At 36.4% G+C, this 24520-nt stretch overlaps 2 protein-coding genes across 2 annotated transcripts; one reads left to right on the top strand and one right to left on the bottom strand.

The window, feature by feature from the left end:
- Positions 1-4241: 4241 nt before the first annotated feature.
- On the bottom strand, positions 4242-8077 carry LOC143534441 (uncharacterized). The gene is made up of 12 exons (XM_077028931.1): positions 7748-8077; positions 6964-7026; positions 6512-6910; positions 6348-6419; positions 6142-6267; positions 5848-6060; positions 5563-5769; positions 5313-5474; positions 5113-5206; positions 4692-4807; positions 4569-4613; positions 4242-4475 (listed from the first exon to the last, which is right to left on the bottom strand). Exons 1-12 carry the CDS (start codon positions 8075-8077, stop codon positions 4242-4244), a joined length of 2061 nt encoding a protein of 686 aa, XP_076885046.1.
- Positions 8078-13538: 5461 nt separating this feature from the next.
- LOC143534482 (eukaryotic translation initiation factor-like) lies at positions 13539-18288 on the top strand. Its single transcript, XM_077028957.1, has 9 exons — positions 13539-13757; positions 15035-15106; positions 15236-15331; positions 15405-15557; positions 15672-15772; positions 15863-15950; positions 16035-16385; positions 16468-16710; positions 17210-18288. The coding sequence occupies exons 1-9, from the start codon at positions 13602-13604 to the stop codon at positions 18137-18139; spliced, it is 2190 nt and encodes a 729-aa protein (XP_076885072.1). The 5' UTR covers positions 13539-13601; the 3' UTR covers positions 18140-18288.
- Positions 18289-24520: the final 6232 nt, after the last annotated feature.

The following is a 24520-nucleotide window of genomic DNA, read 5'->3' as shown; positions in this document are numbered from 1 at the left end:
AAATAATATTTATGTACTGAAACAACATTTTCCAAAAATCCATAAAAGTCTTGATTTAAAAATATAAAACAAGTTACTAACATGTTAACTATTAGGACACGAATTTAAACAGACATGTTTATGACACGAAACTTATTAAACTCAAACCCAAACCTGTTAACATATGTGCCGTGTTGTATTAACAGATTCGTGTCAGAAATTGCCAGCCCTAGGTTTGGTGCCGTTATACGGTAAAAAAATAGCATCACTAGTGTAAAAACCTGATATAATAATTTGTTAATTATGTACTATGTACTAGTTGTAGCATATTCATGAACAATACATGATGTAATGTTGGATTTTGCAGATCGGTGTCCCTGATTCCCAGAACAGTGACAAATTCTCAGAAATAGGAGTAAATACATTATTCTTCACAATTATTATTATTACAATAATATCATAAGAAAATAAAAAAATAATAATAAATAAAAGATCTTCATAGAAAGTGGATCTATTGTCATCTGCATCTTCACATTGGCACAAACCTTATAATATAAAACTATTAAACCAAGCTAATTAAACAGTGAAACCTTAATCATAATTAGTTAGCATACATCTAACAGCATAACTATAACACATTAATAATTTATTTTCAAAGCTCATACACATAACAATATAATTAATAGTAGCACGTCACCTATGGAGATGAACAGGTGCGTCAGTGGCCGTCCCATCAATGATCCAAACTGCACGTTCAAAAATATATGAAGAGAGTGAAGTTAGTTGAGAATCGAGGGAGCTTAGAGAAGAATGTTTTGGCGCCAACGAGACATGCACTTTAATCCTTTTAAGAATAGCTTTGAAAATAAATTATTAATGTGTTATAGTTATGCTGTTAGATGTATGCTAACTAATTATGATTAAGGTTTCACTGTTTAATTAGCTTGGTTTAATAGTTTTATATTATAAGGTTTGTGCCAATGTGAAGATGCAGATGACAATAGATCCACTTTCTATGAAGATGAACAGGTGCGTCAGTGGCCGTCCCATGAATGATCCAAACTGCACGTTCAAAAATATATGAAGAGAGTGAAGTTAGTTGAGAATCGAGGGAGCTTAGAGAAGAATGTTTTGGCGCCAACGAGACATGCACTTTAATCCTTTTAAGAATAATAATCATTAAAAAGTAATGTATGCGTGACTTTTAATGTATCAAACGTATTACAACACCTAAAATGTGAGTTTATAAATAAATTTAAATTTTAGAGCTTGCTTTCCCTTTGCAAGCGTAAAATTGATTATGTGTTGAGCAACCTTAATGTATAGAAATATATACAAGCGAAATCATATGTACACATATATTATGTGTTAGGCTTATAAGGGCATTTGGTAATAAAAAGAATTGTAATAGTTTAGGAGTAGAGCTAAATATGTCGTTAAAAATATTTTTCTTTAGTTAAATACAAAGTATGTGCCACACTATAATGACATAATCGATAATTTATTTTTTTTTAACTATCATACGTAAATATATTATAAAACAGTTATCTCTTCATTAAATGGAAATAGTCAAGTACATATTGGGATGGTTTTTAATTTTTTATTAAAGGATTCATAATATAAAGGTAATATTAAAATTTGAATCATTAGTAAAAAACAAAAAATGAGTGGGTTCGGTAAACCAAAAGGTTGTGTCACTTATTTGAGTCTAGAAAAAAAAATGATATCATTAGACTTTAAATTACTAGGGTAAAAAGTTAAGAGATTGTTCTCTATAATTTATTGATTAATGCAACTAAAACACAAATAAGATATAATTATTAAAAATATGAATATAAAAAGTAACAATTGTTTAACATACTTGAGATGGTCCTACTAGCGAGCTTCGTGCCTAACTGCTTATTATAATTTTAAACTTATGGGATATAATATGTGTATACTCTTTTCGGTGGAAAAGAACAGAATAATTATATCAAATAAGCATAAATTAAATAATTTCTTGTGGTTGAATAATATGTCAAATTATTTGTCATGCACTTTTAGAATTTTCTTTTTCAATAGATTTTTATTGTTTTATTCATGTGTATTTGTTTGTTGTGCTTATATAGAAGCTCTATGTGTAGATAATAATACAATCAAATTTTAAAAAGCAATCACCTTAACCAATTTTAAATAAGCAATTATAGAAATCGTATATACATGTATACATATTTAGGATACGATACATTAGACATTATTATAACTTCATGTTTTTCTCTCTTATTATATACGAGTATCTTTCATGCAATGTGTAAAAGTGCTTACGCGATTTGCGTAGGTTTCTATTTTAAATTAGTTATGCATTGAACACGTTTCTATATACATCTTTGTGTACATGTGTAAATGGCATCTAAATGACATCTTTGTGTACACTGTTAAAAAAATATTTTAAACTAAACAGTAAAATTAAAAAAAAATTATTGGTTAGATCTAACACCCTTAAGATTATGATAAGCATTATTTTTATGATTGCTTTTTACTATTAAATTATAACCACAATTTGGTTAATAATAATATCACACTCATAGAAAACAGGGGAAAAAAGGTTAAATCATAACTTAGTTATGAAGATAAGTCAAGGGTTATGAATAATTGAATATCAAAGCCCTAAACATATTATATTAATTCATCATTACATGTAGCACGTTATAGGATCAAATAATAAGGTCTATTATGTATTTAAAAAGCAACTAAAGTAATCCTAAGGCTGAGGGGTGTGGGGGGCGCGAGAGGGGGCGTGAGTGGGGGCGCCATCCAATAATATTGTGACGTGTGGCAGAGAGAGAAACTTGATAAGATGGGTATTGGTAGTGGTGATAGCGCCCCGGGGCATGGTGTGGAGGGGCGCGAGAGGGGGCGCGAGCGGTTTTTTTTTTTTTTTTATAAATGTATTACCCAACGAATCCGGAATTTCTCAAAAACTCAATCGGAATCCGGTCAAAACCTCAACGAATCCGGTCTTCAAAAACTCAATCGGAATCCGGTCAAAACCGGAATTTCTCAACCCGGAATCCGGTCAAAACCATGGCACCTTCACTCTCTCTCCTCCTCCTCCTCACCACCACCGTAACCTCCACCGGAATCCGGTCAAAACCATGGCACCTTCACTCTCTCTCCTCCTCCTCACCACCACCGTAACCTCCACCGGAATCCGGTCAAAACCATGGCACCTTCACTCTCTCTCCTCCTCCTCACCACCACCGTAACCTCCACCACCATCGGCGTCACCTACACTCGGTGGTTGAATTGAAGCTTTTCTGCACGATATATATATATATATATATATATATATATATATATATATATATATATGCTGAAACATTCCCAAGACACCCAGCTTAAACCCCAACGGCTCTATTTTGCATCCCAAGACACCCCTCACGCTCAACCTGTCCCGCGAGCCTCCTGGCGCCAGCCTCGTTTTCCGCTCTCGCGCCCCTCTCGCGCCCCTCTAGCGCCCCGGTGGTGTGGCTCTCGCGCCCCGGGGCGCGAGCGAACTCCCTCTCGCGTCCTGACTAGCGCTCCGCACCCCTCAGCCTAACAACTTTAGCATCCTTAATTTACAATATTGACCTCTACCATATCTTTATCATGATGCCTACAATAATTATTTTTACCCACACCCATATCAATGAAAATTAGACCTTCATCACACCAAACTAAGGTATTAGTGTATTACATTACATAAATGGATGGAATTAACATTACTCAAATAATTACAAAAGTGATACACAGTCCATTGAAAAAATAACTTATTGTTCAAATGATTACAAAATTGACACATAGTCAATTGAAAAAATAACTTATTGAATTGCGCAAATGCCCCATGTAGTTTGCACTGATTTCAGTATTTCACGTTTTAATTTGATAAATTACATTCATGTCTCCAAAAAAAACCTTTGATGTAGGTAGCATTCGTGGTCCTTTGGGTGCATGTCGTTATGTTTGCTCCTTAATTACAACCTTATATGGACCACGAATGTTACCCTCGCCAGAGTTTAAGGGACCATGGATGTGATTTATCAAGGCATCCGATGCGTGCGTAATCACATCTAGCTTATTATTGTGTTAGGGTAATTACATCATGAGAAGTACTATGGTGAGGAATATTAATTCAGTATTTTTATAATTATTATATCACAACTACCTCATATTAGTATATTACATAAGAGAATATGTTTCTAAGAATCAAAATTTTGTATCATAAAAATGATATTCTACATCTAGTATTTCACAAATCCAGAATTCTGAGTCCTTCCGAAAATGGATTCGATGTCATCCTCGTAAAGATTAAGACTTTTTGCCAAAGCAAAACCAGCATACATGCCATCAACGGCTGCACTTACGATCCCCCCTGCATAGCCTGCGCCTTCACCTACCGGATACAAACCTCCTAACGATGTGCTCTCATAAGTGTCGGGATTTCTAGGAATCTGGACTGGAGAACTAGTTCTTGTCTGGAGAAAAAATCACAATTAGTTTAAATCTGAAAAAGTCGGTTTTGTGGGTCCCGTTTAGTTTAAAGGAAAAGATAAATTAACAGAAGTTACCTCGACTCCATGCAGAAGGGCGTCATTGGAGATAAATCCCGGTAACTGAAGACAAGAAATGCAAATTAGTGAAAAAAAGAATGTTTTTTACAGTTAAATAAGTGAGGTCAAACAGAAAAAAACCTCTTGGTCAAACGTTGAGATTGACTGCTGCAACGCTTCAGTTATATGAACGGGAAATAACTCATGAAGATTTGCTGCCTTCACTCCTAATCGATAACTTGATGACGGTATAGTAGCTGCTAACATAAAAACGAGCCGTGAGTACAATCATTGATCAGTGATTAACGGGTAAAAATGGTTGCGTTGACTCGTTGAGCAACAACGGGTCAAAATGGTAATTTTGGTTTTTGATTATTATTATAATTAGTACGTCAAATATGATTACAAAACAATAGTCCTGATTTTACAAATAAAATGATTTAGAAGGTTCTACGCATTAATAATGCACTTTGGGCTTCGACCCAGTTGACCCGTTAATAAGTAAACGGGCCGATATTGCAACATTTAGTAGTTAAGAATGTGAAGTGAATCAAGAATTTACCGGATAATTTATTGTTCATGAAATCTTTGACAGTTTGCACGGGCACAACAAAATTTCCACCTCCCATGGTAGCGGCTGTTTGTTCGAATTCTCTCTTAAAAAAGTCAACAGTCACAAACCACAAAAAATATACATTTTGGGAATGAAAAGGTAAGAAACAAAATAACGAGTGACAGAAACTGATTTTTGTAAGAAAGTACCTGAAACTCGACACCTGCAAGAGGTCCATGAAAATTAAGAGCGTTGAAATCCTTTAATGAAACCGTGACAGCAAGTGCAGCATTAGCCCATTTCGATGCTCTTCGAGAAAACGACATGCCATTTATACATAATTCTGATGGATTTATGCTCGTCACAACGACCTGTAAAAAATGCAACGGAAACACAAATAAATGCTTTAAATCATGTTTCTAAAAAGTAGAGCATTGAGAAAATAAAATAATAAATTACCTGTCCACCAGGACACATGCAGAAAGAATAGCAACTCCTTTGTGAAGCAAACGGTACATTATCATTATTATCGTCTTGTTGAACATACTCAACAACCTTGTAATCTGCAACCGGTATTTTCCCTCTCCCGCTTCGAACCTCGTTGGCCAATTTAGAGTACTGAATAATGTTTATCAATTCTTGCGGATGCTCGACTCGTAAGCCAACCTGTTCATCAGAAACAAAAGATTAGAAAAAAGGTACGGATAATACATGGAAAATGTGACAGACTTTAACCGAACTTACGGCAAAATCTTTTGGAATTAACTCCATATTATGCGAAAGAAGCATTTGATATACATCGCGTGCAGAATGCCCAACTGCAAGCACAACCGCATCAAATCCCAGTTTCTCACTACTAAACTGCAATCTTCCACTTGAATCAGATACACTGACACCAACAACATGACCGTTTTCTACAATCAAGTCATCCACCCTCGTTCCAAATCTAATATTAACCTTAAAAAACACACCCAAAAAGATTAACAATTTTGTTAATCACTTTTAAACAAAATTTGGACATGTAAATATATAACTCACCCCTAAATCCTGTAAATGCTGTCGAAAGTTGCGCAGAAGTGGGATTAATCTATCGGTTCCTAAATGTGGTTTTCCATCAATCAAGATGCTTTCGGGAGCTCCAAACCGAACTAACGTTTTCATAACCTAAGTTTTCACAATACAATTAATCCAGGTAAAGGATGAAAAGATATAAAATCATAATAATCATTTGAAAATAAACTAACCGACAAAACACTTCCGCTGTTCCTCCCGATTCTAGTAACCAACTTCCCATCACTCCAAGTACCTGCACCACCCTGTTAACCATAAGTCTTTCATAAATAACAAAGATAACATTTTTTTCATTTTACAATAATATGCAACAAGAATATAATGCGGTAACTGTAACCTCGCCAAAACAAAAGTTGCTTTCTGATTGGAGTATTTTTCTAACCACCAAAGCACCAATATCACGCCCACGTGTCTCCACGGGCTGCCCCCTTTCTATTAAAGTAACATCAACACCAAATTCCGCAAGAACAAGAGCTGCAAACAAGCCAGCTGGACCGCTACCCACAACTGCAATTTTTGGCCTTTTATTAACATGGTTGACTTTCTTGTTACTGTGTATTACGTTGACTAAATCTCCAACAACTCGTTCACGAGGTGTGTGCTCTATTAATCCAATTTTGGGCTCTAAACGTGATATGAAGTCCAAAGTTCTTGGTTCTAAATTCAGAATCTTTTCGACATCCAACTCCACTGTGTACACAAATTTAGGCTCCTTTTTGACTCTGAAAGTTGAAAACTTTTTAACATCATGTCATGTTTCAAGATTATGTTTTGAAATGAAGTGAAGACCTTTCTTGCATCAAATGATTTCCTTAGAACAGTAAATGCTTCTGGAGGTAACATTGAAGCAACCTGCACAAAAACATAAAATAGATCAAGGTTTTATGCGAGCCGAGACAAGCCAATTATTTATCTTCACGAGCTAAATTTTGAGCTCAAGCCAGCTCCACTATTTAAAAATGTTATTTTTTTGCACATATTAATATATTAAAGTTAATATTTTTAACATACACATAGTGCAGAATTTATAACCTACGCAATTTATAAATCAAGTTCAATGCATAACTAGGGGTGTAACCTAGGTAATTTATGTGGCTCGAGCACGGCTCGTTTTGACTTATGAGAGCTTGTGCTCCGCTCATGAGTCGTTTACTCAAGCTCACCTTAGGCTCATTTATTATTTATTAATTGATTTATACATATTTTAATTGTTTTTATATATTTTGATAAAAACCTGAACGAGCCTAAGCTCGGCTCGAGCTCAGTTGTGCATCGTAAAAATAATATATAGAAGTCCAAAACAGTTAAAACTTAAAAATATATACTAGGCTCGTTTACGCTCGACAAGCCTACACAATCTTCCCATACAAGGCTAGAGCCCAGGCTCAATAACTAAACGAGCTCAGGTTTTTTTCGAGCTTTTTATCCTAAAACATCATGTCATTAACAACATCTTTTCATTTAAAAAAAAAAAAGCCCATATTTTTTTAACTAACAAAACATGTTATAAACTTATAATAACTAACATTTGGTTATACACTTAAATGTAAATTCTATGAAACAAACCAATTACCGGGAATTCAAGAACTTTAGCAACTTGTTCAAGCAAAGCATGATTAACATCAAGACAATCTTTACCCGGGTCTTTATCAACAGACACAGAGAGCTTAAAAAGCCTCCAAAAGCCTTTGAATTTGTCAAACTGGGTGTGTGTTTGTTGGATTGATTTAAGCTTTCGTTTCTCTGATGGGTACCTGGACTTACCTGTTCTTTTGGACCTTGTTTTGGAGCATTGAATTAAGGGTTTTTTGTGGGTGTGATTGAAGAAGTGAGTTTTGGGTGAGAATTGGATCTTGGGGTTTGGGTTTTTTGTGAAATGGAAATTGGAAGAGTAGAGGAACATGGTTTGGGATATGGAGGGGATAATGAGGGGTTTAATGATTTTGTGATGTTTTTGTTTGTGGACAGGTTGAGTTGAGTTGAGTTGAGTTGAGTTGGCTCGGTTTCTAAGTAGGCTAAGGTGAAAGGTTTGGGTGTCTTTGCGCCACGTTCAGACTACGCACAGACATTGTGATCTGCAGACTATTTGTTTTTTTAAAATGTTTTATTAAAAAAAACGTCTGCACAATCTCTTTTTATGGTTAAAACACCACACCCACTGCCCACCACCACCACCCACGTTCGCCACCAACCACCATCCACCCACCGTCCACCACCGCCACCCACCGTTCGCCGCCACCATCGTCCACCACCACTGTTTGCCACCACCGTCCACCACCACCATCCGCCACCACCATCATCCACCACCACCCATCGTCCGCCACCACCTCTGTCCACCACCATCCTCCACCACCACCACCACCACCTTCTACAACCACCATCCACCACCCACCGTCTGCCGCCACCACCCACCACTACGACTATCACCATCTACAGACGTTAAAAAACAAACAATCTTCTTCTTGCATACTGCAGAGGTTTGGTTCGCCTCTTTTTCAACAGATGTTTGCAAATGTGGTTCGCAGAGTGCAAACATTTTACCTCTAAAAAAACGAACAACGCCTAATTTTGACTTCTTTGAGGGTGTTTGGGATTCCTTATTTTTGCTTTCGTAGACTTATAACTTATTAAAAAGTTAAAAAAGTGTTTGGGTTTGCTTAATACGTGAGAGGAAAAGTCAAGGTTGTAACTTATGACTTTTTCATAAGTCATAAGAAGGCAAAAATAAGAAATCCCAAACACCCCCTTTGTTTGACTCGTTTAATTTTTTTGTTTTTATTTCTATGGTTATTGCTAGGGGTGTAAACGAGCCAAGCTGCTTGCGAGCTACTCGAGATCAGCTCGATAAAAGGCTCGATCGAGTCGAGTTTAATCGAGCCCGAACTCGAGCCTAAAAGTAAGCTTGTTTAATAAACGAGCTCGGGCATGAGCTTCACTTGTAGAGCTCAGGCTGGCTCGCGAACCTAAACGAACAACGAACCTGTCATTTATATAATTTTTTAAAATTTATATTTAATAATTATTACTTGATATAATGTTATGACAAATAAATAAAATTAACCATATAATATATCCTATTTTGTACATAAAATTATAATAGAAAAAATATATAAAAATAATTATTAATTATATAAAAAGTAACTGATAAATAGTAAACGAGCCGAACTCGAGCTTCAAAATCTATTTACGAGCTGAGCTCGTGTTTTGAAAATAGAGCTCTAAACGAGCCGAGCTCTTTGTAAGTTAAACGGGCCAAGCTAAATCCTAATCGAGCTCGGGCTCAACTCAACTCGTTTGCACCCCTAGTTAGTACACTCCTTTTTTAATTCTACTCTTAAAGCTAAACATGTGTCGATTATGAGACGTTGAGACTTGAACTCTCAGTGCCATTGGGAGTAACATTTTTCCTTACCAGTGGCAAAGCTCGGGTATATAAGCTGAGGGGGCTGAGTCAATATGTATACAAAAGTTCATAAATGAGAGGGGGCAAGGCTCACAATTTCAATCAAAACGTGTAAATTTACACTGTGTAAAAATTTTCGACCGAAAAAGAATAATATACAAAAACAAATGAAGGGGGATGGGGCCACCACTGGCCCTAACTAAGTTGTGCCCATGTTCCTCACACGAAGCATGGTCTTTAGTTTACTTGTTTAAATTAGGCTTAGCTGTGAAAGCGATTACATTAAAATCCTCATTCTAATACATGTAATTTTGCTTCTTTTTTTGAAAGGTTAAAGGTATTAGAAAGGGGCAACTTACAAGACGCAAGAATTACAAGGCGGAAACATAAACCAAACTATAATGGAAAATTCACAAAACGAGCATGTTTGGGATTGAGTTTGAAAAATGCATATTGGCTTATTGGTATTTATAAAAGGCTAAAAAATTAAAATGTTTTTGGCAATTACAAAAAACTTTCTTATTTTTGATTTTTCAAAAGGTTGAAAAGCATTTTTCCAAAAGCCCCAAATCCTGGCTTTTCAAAATGGCTTTTTGAAAAAACCAATAAGCCAATAAGCATTTTTCAAACTCAATCCCAAAACCGAATATTTCACATAGTGCTTTTAATCAATCTGATTTATTTCGTACCCTTCGCTCAATGAGAAAATGAGTCTAATTCTAAGGGATCAAACCTATGGGACATTTATTGACTTTTTGAAAACACCAATAAGCCAATAAACATTTTTCAAACTCAATCCCAAACATGCTCTAAACTTGCACAATTTCTCTCATTCAAATCTTGGGTGTTTACTTTTGCTCTGCACCCATAAATGATGTTAATTTTATGTCATTTACCACCTTCAACACCGAAAGGGGAACATCATTAAAACTAAAATCATTTCTCAATTTCCAAATCATCCAACACGTGATCACCGATATATATTAAATAGATAGACATTCCTCATTGTTTTCATGCATTCTTGGAAAATCGAGGATATCTTTCACCGAATCGAAATAAACAAGATTTGGTAATTTAACCAAGTCATTTATAATCGACCATACCCATTTGGCAACCTTACAATTTACGAATAGATGTTGTAAAGTTTCATCATTAAGACCACATAACAAACATTTTGAGTCACCCAAAATAATGGCTCTTGTTTACAATGACATTTTTGATATAAATTCGGTCTAAAAGTAATTCAGCTAAAAACACATTTTACTTTAGTCACTTTGCATTTCAGATATTATTCACATACGATTCATAATATGTATCTTTACTCAATTAAACAAAACTTCTTTAATATTAATTTATTAAATTACTATTTTTTTTCCAATTTTTCACTCACAAAAAAATACAGTAAATAGATATAGGGTGTTCCTTATAAACCAAAAGATTATCAATATACATATGATATTCTTAATTTAAAATTGATGTTTGACAATGTCATTAAGTTTTTGGTGATATGAGCAACTTGTCCATAAAAGCAATGCCGATGTAGAAAAATCAAATTACCAAATCTTTTGGTGATGTGAGTATTGGTTCATTGATTTGATATTAAGAAAGGGAATCATCGATTAGGTTCTCATAAGTCGGAACAATCGCTTTGATTTATCGCTATTAATCTCTTCTTGAGTTTAGTCGCAAATTGTCCCATTCTCTTTTCTCATGCTAATTTCCTTTTGGCTACAAATAATATTATCTGTTTTCTTATAGGTAAAAGAGGCCCCAGTCTTTCAAAGCCTAAAGCCCAAAGGTTTCGTGTATAACTATCTAGGCAAATCTTTTGACGGCTACGTGTGTTGCTAACGACAGTCATATGACTGACTATTGGGTATGGCATTCATTGACCATAATCATGAGCGTGCATTTGAATTTATAATCTACACGCCTCAACTAACTTACTCTAGTATTTACATCATATAAGAATACTTGAACATGAATAACATCCGTCAAAGATATAATGCAGCCAGTAGAACAACAAATTTTTACTAGTCCCACACCTACAAGGCTACAATGATTATTTGATGACTATCAAGAAGTGTAATATGTCTAGTAACAAATTTTAACTTGTGATATATCCGCTTCCATAAATAGTAAATCACAACTAATGCAAGGCAATCATTAACAATGAATAACGTTGTGGTTCTTGAAAAACTCTTATATGGTTTCCATGTATAGAATACCACCAAGTTGGAGTATTTACTCAAATTGTCTCACTTCTTAAACATGTGTAACGCTATGAAAAGTTGTATCGTCAGGCCATGCGTAATGGTTAATGACCCATAATGTTCATTCAATTATTATCATATCAAGACACATATAAGTTTTATTGTAAAAAGTTCATGCCCTTATAACGCTTCATAATGCCTCAGGGGATGTGTAGGGCTTTATCCACTCATATAATGCTTCTATAACACCTCATTACACATGACATTAAAGTGATATGATGAGAGAAACAAAAAAGTTTAGCATATTCATTCGCGCACATCATGGTTTTATGACTCATTTATCTCATATTAGTGCAAGTATGCCACCAATATATGTTTCATGATGTTATGTCAATGTAAAGTTTGGGTTTCAAGTGACTTTAAGTCACCATTAATGAAATTTAAGACATGACAATAAAATGGATACTCAATTTAATGTCACAAATTGCATAACTATTAAGGATTACTTTATTCTAACATCGTTATAGACGGGCGTATAATATAAATAAAACGTTATTGCCGTTAGAAAAGATAAAAGAATAAAACACGATTGTACTATTGGTTTTATGAATATTTCAGTTGTATCATATTCTGCAAGTCGTAGTATAATCTTATAATATATACGAGAAGAACAATAATATAATCTTACATAAATTTTTAAGAGTTTAAACAATTACAACTTTAATAACATACCATACAAAATTTTTAAACACATTATTGACTTTTAAACCAATATGTTCTCAAGATTTATAAATTGTCTATGTTAATAACTTTTTATATTAAATTACAAAAAAAACATGTATTTTATTCTTTTTAACTTGAGTATGTTGTTTTTTATACATGAATAACAATAACAATTTTGTGTTCCAAATCACGTCTCATATAATAATATTTATTCTTTAGGATAATAATATTATTATATGAAAATACATTGCTTAAATATATGAATCATTTATTCAAACACATTAAAACAATAAAAAAAACATATTAAAGCAAATAATAAAAGCATGTATTATGTAATACATGCACAGCCTATCTCTTTCACCCAAAAAAACAAAAACAAAAACAAAAACAAAAAAAAACCCAAATATAAAAAACAACCAGCACATAAAAAGTTAGGGTCAAAACTAACACTTTTCCAAACTCAAAGGACTATCCCATACTCCACTTAAATAAAACCCCAAGCACACTTAAAACTAGAGTTTGGAAACAAAAAACCAGCTAATTGAACTGGCACGAAAATCAAACCAAAACCAAACTGATTTGAAATTGATTATGAGAAACCAATTGAAACCGTAAGTTAGGCAATATTCTTCACCAAAACCACTTCAAACCCGGCTAACCGAACCCAAACCGGGCAAAAACCGGATAAGACCCGAACTGAAACCAATCGTAACCCGATAAAAAACTAGTTTTAACCCAAACCAAAACTAACCATAAACTGGTTTTGATTTTTGTTGATCAAACCAAACCAATTTAAAAAAACCCAAACTGGTTTTGAATTATAAACCGATTTCTAGTTTAGACCATCAAACACAAAAGTACAAATACCCCCCCTGAAGAACCACCAAACTCCAAAACCCACCCCAAACTTCCACCTATAAAACAAAACACAAAACCCACAACCCGCAGTATAAGTTTCTCTCTCTAACCCTACTAGAGAGAGAATCAAAACCCTATCTTTCTCTGATTCTTGTTCAATCGCCGATTAGGGTTTCGTTTCATTCGATTCAATTCAATTCAATTCAATTCAAAGTTTAATCAATTAAGGTATGCAGGCTGATCAGACAGTGTTGAGCTTAAGACCTGGTGGTGGTAATCGAGGAAGAACTACTACTGGCCCACGTTTTGATTCCTTAGCTTTTGGGTCTTCGGATATTCCGGTGCTCCGGCCGAACTCCGGCGGCGGCGCCGCCGCCGTGTTTAAGGTGGGTGGTGGGTGTAAACCCTAATCTTGGATCTGGGTTTGTGTTGGTTTTTGATGATTGTGAGTAATTTAGCTGTTGCTAATTTTTTTGTATTTATTTGGGTTGTTAAGTTATGTGATGATGTTTAAGTTTCTGTATGCTATTATAATTGTTATTATGATTCTGATGCACAAGATTGAAGATGTATTTTCTGTATTTGCTGTTACTTTAGAATTAGTGAGCTTTATTCAGTTGCAAAACAATAATATTATAGGATTTGAGGTTTTTGAAAAAGATAATGTTGGATGGGAATTATGGAGGAGATTTGATGATGTGCAAACTAGCACAGAGCTCAGCTCGTTTTGAGCTTTATTTTCAAAGCTTGAGCTCGGTTCGTGAGTAGATTTTCAAGCTCGAGCTCGGCTTGGGCTCGGCTCATTTACAATTTCTCAATTTCTTTTTATATAATTATAATTATTATTTTTATATATTTTTTCTATTATAATTTTATTTTTAAAATAATATATAGTATTTAGTTTTTATTTATTTTTTCACAACATTATATATATATATATATTAATTAATACTTATGTAATATATTTTTTTAAAAATTATATAAATGAAAGGCTTGTTTAGGCTCGCGAGCTAGCTCGAGCTCGATAAATGAAGCTTGGGCTCATTTATTAAACGGGCTTACCTTTAGGCTCGGGCTCGGGCTCGATGAAGCTCGGGTCGACCGAGCTTTTTAACTAGCCAATCTTGAGTAGCTCGTGAGCAGCTCGGCTTGTTTGCACTCCTAGAGGTGAATATGGAATTATGGATGCTATTAGATGTGGCGTGCAAGTTTTCGGTAGAGTTAGGTTCCGTGTAATCCACCAAAGTAATGTTTTTTTTTCACTTGATTCGTATGATTGATGTTATTTTTAGATTAGATGCTTGGTAGTATTGTATTTATTCAAAAGTATCATAAAGTCAGATTAGCTCATCGACTCATCGTACATTTTTTAATTTGATAGTATGTGTGGTTTAGCTATTTCAGAAGTTTTATTTTAGCTTTTAAATAATAAACACGTTCTTCAAGTTATGTAAGCGTAATTCTGTACATATTGTTGTTAGTCGTGTATAGTGTAACATAGCAAGTTGGTGAAAGAACAATGAACACACATGTTTAGCATTTGTAGTTCTATGATATTGGTTGCTTTTTGAACATTATGTTTGTTGTACATGCAAAGATTTATCTTTAGTTTTTCTTACTTGTCCGCGTGAATAATTTTAGCAAAATTTTAATCTTTTTTCAGAGCAATGATTCTCGCTTTGAGCTTGGCGAGCATGTTCGCTACACCAGAGACCAACTGCTGCAACTTAGGGAGGTGATAGTTTTATGTACGCGTTTGCGCTTTCGTATTTCACCTGATTGTGCTAACCTTGATTCGCCCAAGAGTTTTTATGTTGGCTTGTTAGTTATTTTATCCAAAGATTAAAAAGTAATTTTTTTGTAGGTTGTAGACATCCCTGAGGTGATACTTAAAGTCAAACAAGAAGTTGAAACTGAGTTTTTCGGTGAGTCGCAAAACTGGACCAGATCTGAAGGAAGTGTAAGTATTCTTTACTTTATCTTTACCACATCTCATAGTTTATACTCATATACAATGATATTATTAATTGCAGTTGCCAAATCAGTCCCAGACACGCTACTCTGAGCCTGACAATCGGGACTGGCGTGGAAGAGCTCCACCATCAGCGGATGAGCGGTCTTGGGATGCGGGCCGACAAGACCCGAATTCACAATTTGGTAGACCACAAGGCTTCTCTAACCAAGGGGTCAGTTTTTTTTAATAATTTATATATATTTGACAATGCCAAAAGGGGCTACTTTATTATTTTATCGAACTTTTGATTATAATGTAAATAATTTTTTTTAAATATTTTGGACAGACGGGTGGCCCTGTTCCTGCGCTGGTCAAAGCCGAGGTGCCATGGTCTGTTCAAAGAGGTGCTCTTTCTGAAAAAGACCGTGTCTTGAAGACAGTAAAAGGGTAAATTAGTAATTTGCTAAAATAGTTACATACTTAAGATTATTGGAATATTGTAATAAATAACGAGTGTTTTTATTTTTTTATTTTCAGTATCTTGAACAAGTTGACTCCAGAAAAGTTTGACCTTCTCAAGGGTCAACTCATTGACTCAGGGATCAACACAGCTGATATTCTTAAGGTTATAAATCATCCATTTTTATTCATCAAAATGTTATTTTAAATAAAAGTTTATTAATAATATGTTTATTTGTTATGAAATTAGGGTGTCATCTCGTTAATATTTGACAAAGCTGTTGTTGAGCCGACGTTTTGCCCGATGTATGCTCAACTGTGCTCTGATCTCAACACAAAGCTTCCTCCATTCCCATCTGATGAACCCGATGGGAAGGAGATTACTTTTAAGGGTGTGTTATTAAATAACTGTCAAGAGGCGTTTGAAGGTGCCGACAACTTACGGGCAGAAATAAGGCAGATGACCACACCCGAACAAGAATCCGAACGTAGAGATAAAGAAAGATTAACTAAACTTCGTACTCTTGGAAACATTCGGTTAATCGGTGAGCTTTTGAAGCAGAAAATGGTCCCCGAGAAAATCGTTCATCACATTGTTCAGGTTTGATTCATGATTGTTTGGATAATAATAATAATAACAACAATGTAAACTTTTGTTACTTGAGTTATGATAATTTATATAGGAACTTTTGGGACCTGACAACAAGGTTTGTCCTGAGGAGGAAAATGTCGAGGCGATTTGCCAGTTTTTTAACACGATTGGAAAGCAACTCGACGAGAGTCCGAAATCGAGGCGGATTAATGATTTTTATTTTAGCCGGCTTAAGGAATTATCAACAAATCAACAGCTGGCAACACGCATGAGGTTTATGGTGCGCGATGTTATTGATCTCAGATCGAAGAAATGGATTCCAAGGATGCAAGAGGTAGTTTATTATTTTCTATTTTTCTTTTAGTTAATTTTAATTTTTTATCTTTTTTTTAATTTCTTATATTTTACTATTTTTAGCCCTGCTTGTGGTGCGCACATATGATGTATATATGTGTGAACCCTCGGGTGGGCAAAAGTGAAATTGCACTAATTTTGACGTTATTTTACTAATCTCGTGAAAATAACGTTAAAAGTGACGGACGGTTAATCAGGCATCATGTAGTGGCGTTGATAGCCGAAAGACAAGGGTACATGCACCGATCAGCCGGTGTCCCGATGATTGAGTGCTATGTGCCTTATGTCCAACGCTTGATGCAAAACTACTATCGAGCCGGGGGTCTCACCGAAAGCAGCCTCTCTATCCTTATAGGGTAGAGGTAAGGCTGTCTACATCTTACCCTCCTCAGACCCTACCATAGCTTTGCTATTGGTGGGATATACTGAGTACGATGATGATGATGATGATTTTACTATCTTTATTTTTTTGCTAAAAGGTGAAAGCGAAGACAATCACGGAGATTCATAATGAAGCTGAAAAGAACATGGGGCTGCGTGTGGGGTCCACTGCTAGCATAAGAAACAGCAGAACACAAGGGAGTGTAAGCCCGAGTTTCAACCGACCAGGTACAGGTGGCATGATGCCCGGGATGCCTGGGGCCCGCATGATGCCGGGTGCACCGGGATTGGATAACGATAATTGGGAGGTCCAGAGGTCTCGCTCGATGCCTCGGGGCGTTCAATCCCAGGTGCCAAACAAGACACCGTCACCGAGCCAGAGGCTGCTTCCTCAAGGTAGCGGCGGGTTTGTTAGCGGTAAGCCAAGTGCCTTGGTTGGTGGACCCGGTGGGGCCGCTTCTATCCCCGCCTCTCAGGCGGTGCCTGTGGCGGCTCCTAACCCTGTTCCAACACCGTCTCCTGTGAAGGCGAAAAATCCCGCTGAACTCAAACGGAAAACGGTTTCTTTACTCGAGGAGTATTTCAGTGTTCGTATACTAGACGAGGCTTTGCAATGTTTGGAGGAACTGAAAGCACCGGAATACCATTCCGAGTTTGTGAAGGAAGCGGTTTCACTGGCTTTGGAGAAAAGCCCACCGTGTGTCGAGCCGCTAGCTAAGCTTCTGGACCACCTTCTGACCAAAAAGGTTTTGACTCGAACCAATTTGATAACCGGGTGCATCTCATACGGCTCGTTGCTGGATGATATTGCAATCGATTTACCAAAAGCGCCAAACAACTTCGGTGAGATTATGGGGTATTTGGTGGTTTCTGGTGGTTTGGATTTCAAGATTGTGCATGATGTTTTGAAGAAAATGGAGGATGATTATTATCAGAAGGCGGTTTTTGGGGGTGCTAAAAAGGTCGTCGGGGAGGACATTTTGGAGTCGCAAGCAGCCGATGTGGGTGCGTGCGAAAGCTTGTTTTGACAAGGTGCTCGGTCTTGAAACGTGTTACGGTGAGTTTTAGCGACGTTGTATAATTTCTTGTTTTTGTTGAGGTTTATTATTATTATTATTATAGACATAGTTTATGTGGTGGTGTTTGAAAGCAAAATGGTGGACTCATTACCATGAATTTTGACATCTTTGGGTTGTCGAAAGGTGACTTTTTTTAAGGACTTTTTAAACTATTTTTGTAATTTTTGGAGTATAATTTTAAGACAGTATTGAGACGTCTACTTTATAAAAGCGTTGCTAGCTAAGCTCGCTTATCGAGGGTCTGGGTGACGCCTCGATCGGTCCAAGGGATTAACGCTCTTGACGTTAGATGACGTGATCTAACGTGAAAAGATTTTATTGTCATATTGTCACTGATGTAACAAACAAGTACAAACAGTTATAACTGTCATGTTGTACTCTCCGGTTTTGGCCTGCCCACTCAGTTTATAAATTATAACCCGACCACTTCACCAAAAAATCGGTTTGGATTCAAAAAATATTTACATTCAATGATGTGGAAAAATAAATGTGATAACTTTTTTCCTTGTTAAAACTTATGTGTCCATTTTATGTTGACGTTTGTAACATGTAAATGTTTGTGACAATGTGACATTTTATTGTTAAAGGACGAACATCACTTGTCTCGTTCATTCATTTAGATTAGTTTATGTGCATTTATGTTTGTTAGTTTACGTTCGTTTAAGTTCTTTCGTTTATGTTTGTGAATATTCATTTAAACTTTTAAGCCAATCACAATTTGGTAGATTTTTATAACTTTTTATGTACAGCATGTTGTTCTTTATGTTACATTTAACTAGTTCGTTCAACTATATAGTTATGTATGTCCGTTTTTGAACCGTTTGTCAAGGAACAGAACAGGAATGAACCGATGGTAATAGAATCTAAATTTGCTTGAGAAGGAGCGAACATAAATGAACCCAGTTTCCTTGTTAAACCTTTTTTTAATAAACTATTGATTTCCGACTACAAACTTTCTAAAAAGTATACGACATATGAAATTTATAAAATCCAACATCACACATCAATCGATAGTCTATGAGAAAATATTTTTTCGTTTTGTCTCTATGATATATGAGACGAACATTTCCCCGTAAACTCCACATCTGTCATGTACATGAGCGGGTGAATGACACAAAGTTATTATTTTTTTTTTGGTCACCCCTGGTTAGTAGTTTATTAATAAGAATGTGTAAAACAACAAACGTGTATCATGCAAAAGAAAAACAACTTTACTTTTTATGTCCAATTTGAAAGAAGAATTAAAAGTGCTAGGAATAACCAAAATAAACTTGGAACACCTTATTCATCATCTTATATTCTTCTTGTTTTTATTTAAGTTAGAACCCTAAGTTTGAATTCAAAAGTTTCCTTACATTTTCTTCACCTAACTTTCTTATTCAAGATTAATTGTAAAGTTGTTTTTGGAAAAAAAGAGAAAAAAACATCCCAACATATTACCTCTATTAGTTTATTCGTATCTTAACTCATGGGCTAAAGTTTTAAAGGTCGAATAACCCGTTAATAATGATGCCGTAATTTTTGCTTAATTTGACACATTGGTCATATTAACTGTAAAATCCGCTTATGGTGAGTGAATAGTGTTAAAAAACATTTTTTTACCTTCAAATATCGTTTTATAATTCCTAATGTTAAGACTGTTTATTTCATGTTTTATTTATTCCACCAATTTTTCTCAACACATTTACCTAAGGTAAAAAGGAGTTAAAATCAACTTTGTGAAATCTATAATTAGAGGACGGATGAATAGTATAATTGAACTAGAACAAAGTTGATAGATGAAAATAAAAATAAAACATTTAAGAGTCAATATACTAATTATTATATTAAAGCAATATGGTTTTCACATGGCCTTTAATTATGTTATCCATATAAGATTTTATCTCAACAATTTTCAAAATTATAATTTACACCTAATAAGCTATTTAATTTTAATCTATTTATAAATTAATCCATAAGATAAAAATATGTTATATTAAACATGTTTGTAGACATATACATATATTTTAATATGCTTTTGAGACAGCAATGTATGTTATTATGTATATTATTAAATTTAATTTTTCTTTTGTATTTTTTTAACCACCCGTGTATCACACGGGTTATAGCCTAGTAAATAAATAAATAAGTATTAATTGGACGAACTAATGATGTCGCAAGTACCCTGTTAGATCACTTGGTGTGAATTTTGTTTTATGTGTTTAATTACCATAAAGAACGTAATAAAAACCGACAAAACGTCATTTTTTTGTTTTAGTTTCAGTATCATAACTAACCTGACGGAAACCGACCGAATTCCCTTAGACTCGCCGTCTCAACGCCCGTGACCGACAATGTTCGGATTTCTATATTTTTTAGTTTGTTAGCTCCGATAACGTAACGAACGTAATCAAAAGCTACTGAATTTGTATCAAGTTACAACCATGATCGACAACGCTTGGATTTTACCATCTCTTGGGTTTTCCAACCAAATAAACTATCACTTTAATATTTTATTTTTATATGTTAATTTGACGAATCAATTTTTTGAGTTTTAACGCTCAAATTTTATGAAAGATGTGTACAACGTAATGAACATACCCGATATCAACCGAATTCGTGTAGCCTCAAACGCTCGGGTTTTATCAACTTCCGGGTTTCAATACAAGGGTTTTGCCAACTGTATTGACGCAACACACTGAGTAGAAAACTAGTTTTTTTTATAATTATTTTACTGGTTAAGTTAATCTCATATAAATAATAAAATAATCATAAATGGTAAATTTTCTCAAAGTAAATTGGTCAAGTTTCATAAAAATAGCATGACCTTCTAGAAGGATTCAATTTAAATAAAGAGCGGTTATGTAGGGGTTTCCCATGCTATTATTATTATTATTTTTTTTCATTTTGTGATAATATAGACGAGTTGGAATCACAATAAACATAAATGATCATCACGTCTCCAACTTCATTTTCTCCATATGATAGTGACATATATAATAATAATAATGTTGGCAAATATATAAGCCATATTTTCAAGGTAGCCCACATGTTTGTGACTATAGAAAGCGTCGGGTAATCCAAATTTATCATTTTTCTGTTCAGCAGAAAACCTGTCGTATAAAGATTCACGACGATAAAATCATATAGAGATCTGATTCAAACTTGAGACATTGCAATTTGTGACCGGAAAAAAATAACACGTGTGAGATTTGAGAACCGCCTTAAGTGGGGACCAGCCATCAACTATTTAGCTTTATAATTTACATGATATTTTTAGAAGACTTTCTAGAAGCTTATATGATATTGTATTATTGTGCAACTTGTAAAAATACTATCTTCAAACTTATCACATAGTATAGCTTTTAATTCTGTTATCACTTCAATAACTTTCTATCTGGAGTGTAGCTTCGAATTTATGATGACCGACTTAACAGACTGGGTGCGAGACAGATTGTTATGCGAAAGCGGTGCGGGGAGTGTCGTTGACATTACATCCTTTTTATACCAGACATACATTTATTTTGGAAATGGATCTGAAGAGGTATGCATCCGCCTTAACATCGAGCGGGGCGGGTCAACCCACAAGATATAGACAAGAGGCTTGAAATCAGGATGTCATGAAGGCACAAAGCCAAAACCTATGCGCATGGCGCATATCACATATGCTCACGCATCACATATGCTCACACATATCACATATGCTCACGCATCACATATGCTCACGCACCATATATGCTCACGCATATCACATCTGCGCGTGGCGCATATCACATGCTCACGCATCATATATGCTCACGCATATCACATCTGCGCGTGGCGCATCTGCGCGTGGCGCATATCACATATGCTCACGCATATTACATATGCTTGCGCATATCACATCTGCGCATGAAACATCTGCGCGTGAGAATAAAGAGAAGACTTTGCGCATCCCCAGGATAGGCGCGTATCACACATGCACATAATCAACCTCGTCCTTATCCAGGACAACCCTGATTGTGCTCATCAGACAACCTTCCAGAAGGTATCCTTTAAGGAATAAAGAATATGCTGATGTTGACAGCTGCCAATGAAAGGTGGACAACTCAGCAAAACCCATGTGCTACCACGTGATTGCACATGGGTCAGGTGAAATACCTTGGTCAGCGAATAATCAATGAAAGAGCACCAGGTGTCCTAAGGACACGTGGCGCGAAGCAATAGGAGGAGGCCAAAAAGGCCCTAATGGGATCTGAGCCCAATCATTGGAAACCCTAACACTATAAATACCACACCACCTCCACAAGGGGAGGTAAGCAAGAAAATACACTCTAAATCCTTACTCACTTTCAGATTATTATTATCTTCTCCTACAAACTCTTATTCTCATACCGGAGGGTTACCCCAAAGAGGACCCCTCTGTCCCTTTCTGAGGGGTAAGTTCACGGTGCTGCTCGTTTTGTAGGTGGAAGAATTCATACTCCGGAGAACCATTGGTGATATAGCACACTCGTACCCGAAGAAAGTTGATCGTCTACCAGCGAGCCGATCCACGTTTCTTCATTGGCGCCATCACCTGTTACAATGGCAATAAAACCACTATCTCATCAGTTCTCTCTAAAAATCTTCACCATGGTTTCCGGTGTTCGAAACAGCGATCAAGTTCTGGAGGATAATGAGCTTGAGGATGTTAATGAGGGACAGCAGTTTCTGAGGGCGCCGCGTGATTCTGCGCGCACCACCAGTAACCATCACTTCATCACAACTCCTCATAGCCAGACTGAAACTCCTCCAGACGATCTCACGTTCCAAAATCTGACTGGTGCAAAACAAAAAGGACCAATGGGTCCAGAAGTTGAAACCAATGACCCTAAAGAATGGTTCATAAACGAACAACGGCGTTTAATGGACAAATACACTGAGCTGGTCAAACATAAAAAGTTAGCCGACTTAACACAAAGGCTCGCATTTGATAAGCAAACCATTCAGGGAACAACAAAAAGGGCGCGCGCGCCGGAAGATGGTCACTCTGTTCACACCGAACACGCTGATTTTAGTGATGAAGAAGTGCACAGCATGAGGAAGACGCGAGATACTCATGCAGGAGGCTCACAGCTCCGCGCGAACATGAATATAGCGCCTGGAGCCAAAGCCGATATGGATCTATACACACCGTACAACCCACCAGCGAGAGGGCAAGTGGACGTAACCACACCATATAGGCCAGCCATCTTGGTGAAGCATTCAAAATTCACTGAGCGCATCGCGAAGGCTCCCATTCAACACAAAACCAAGATGCCAAGTGGTTTGGGCAAGTACGATGGCACAACAGATCCAGACGATTTCTTACAAGGTTTTTACAACACTGGAAACCTAGAAAGCTGGACGATGCCAACATGGTGTCACATGTTTGCTCGCTGCCTCACGGGCGCAGCGCGTGTCTGGTTCGAAAGCTTGCCGACTGGACAAATCGATAGGTTCGAAGAGCTATTGGAGAAGTTCCAGGCTCACTTTGTACAGCAGCGCAGACACACGCGCGACCCCGATGACATCATGCACTGCGTGCGCAGGAATGATGAAACCATTGAAGACTACATAACTCGTTTCAATCAAGATCTCTTGCAATTGGAGGTATCATTGAACAACTCTTGCGCGTGGCCTTTATACAAGGTGCGCGCAGTGATCAACTCCGCAGAGCTCTCGTGAGCAGAGATGGCATGCCAACCACTTGGGCTAAGCTTATGGAAGCGTCGCGAGTCTTCGCGCGAAATGAAAAACAAATTGCCCAAGATAGAGCAAGAGACAGAGGGCATCAAACAGAAGCACCACGCAACAATGAAAGGAGGGGCAAACAAAACTCCGTATGGTCCAGGTTGCAACAAACCAGTTTTTCTCCCGCAGAAAAGCAAGCGCAACAAAGTTCACCCCAGCCCCAAAAAGACATTCGTAATCGCGGAGAAGGTGACAAGAGGGAAGGCGGCAGAGAGCCTAACAGACCTCTACCAAGAATATGGACTCCCCTCACCAAAACGCCTTCGCAAGTGTTAAGCACAGAGAATGTCCAGTTTAAAAGCCCCAAGCCATTACTCCATAAGGGACCACCAAACAGTGGCAAGTATTGTGAGTTTCACAAGTCCACAGGGCACAACACCGATGCATGCCACCATTTGAAGGATGCGATTGAAAGAGATGTGAAATCAGGCAAGTTGGCTCACCTGGTGAAAATCCCAAGACCAGAGAATGAACAACCGGATGGAGCCTCAGCCAGTAAAAAATTCAAAAGAATCTGTGTAGCCGAGGGAGGAAGGCAAGGGCAAAGATCGAGAAAGAGAAGCGCGCAAGTCCAAGGAGATTGGCGCGAGCAACAAG

This window comes from Bidens hawaiensis, unplaced genomic scaffold, assembly GCF_021521415.1.
Source record: "Bidens hawaiensis isolate Kalapana, Puna unplaced genomic scaffold, B.hawaiensis_p1.1 tig00010168_1, whole genome shotgun sequence".
Classification (NCBI taxonomy): domain Eukaryota; kingdom Viridiplantae; phylum Streptophyta; class Magnoliopsida; order Asterales; family Asteraceae; genus Bidens; species Bidens hawaiensis.
The sequence above is the reverse complement of the archived record's forward strand: the minus strand, read 5'-3'. Positions and strand labels throughout refer to the sequence as shown.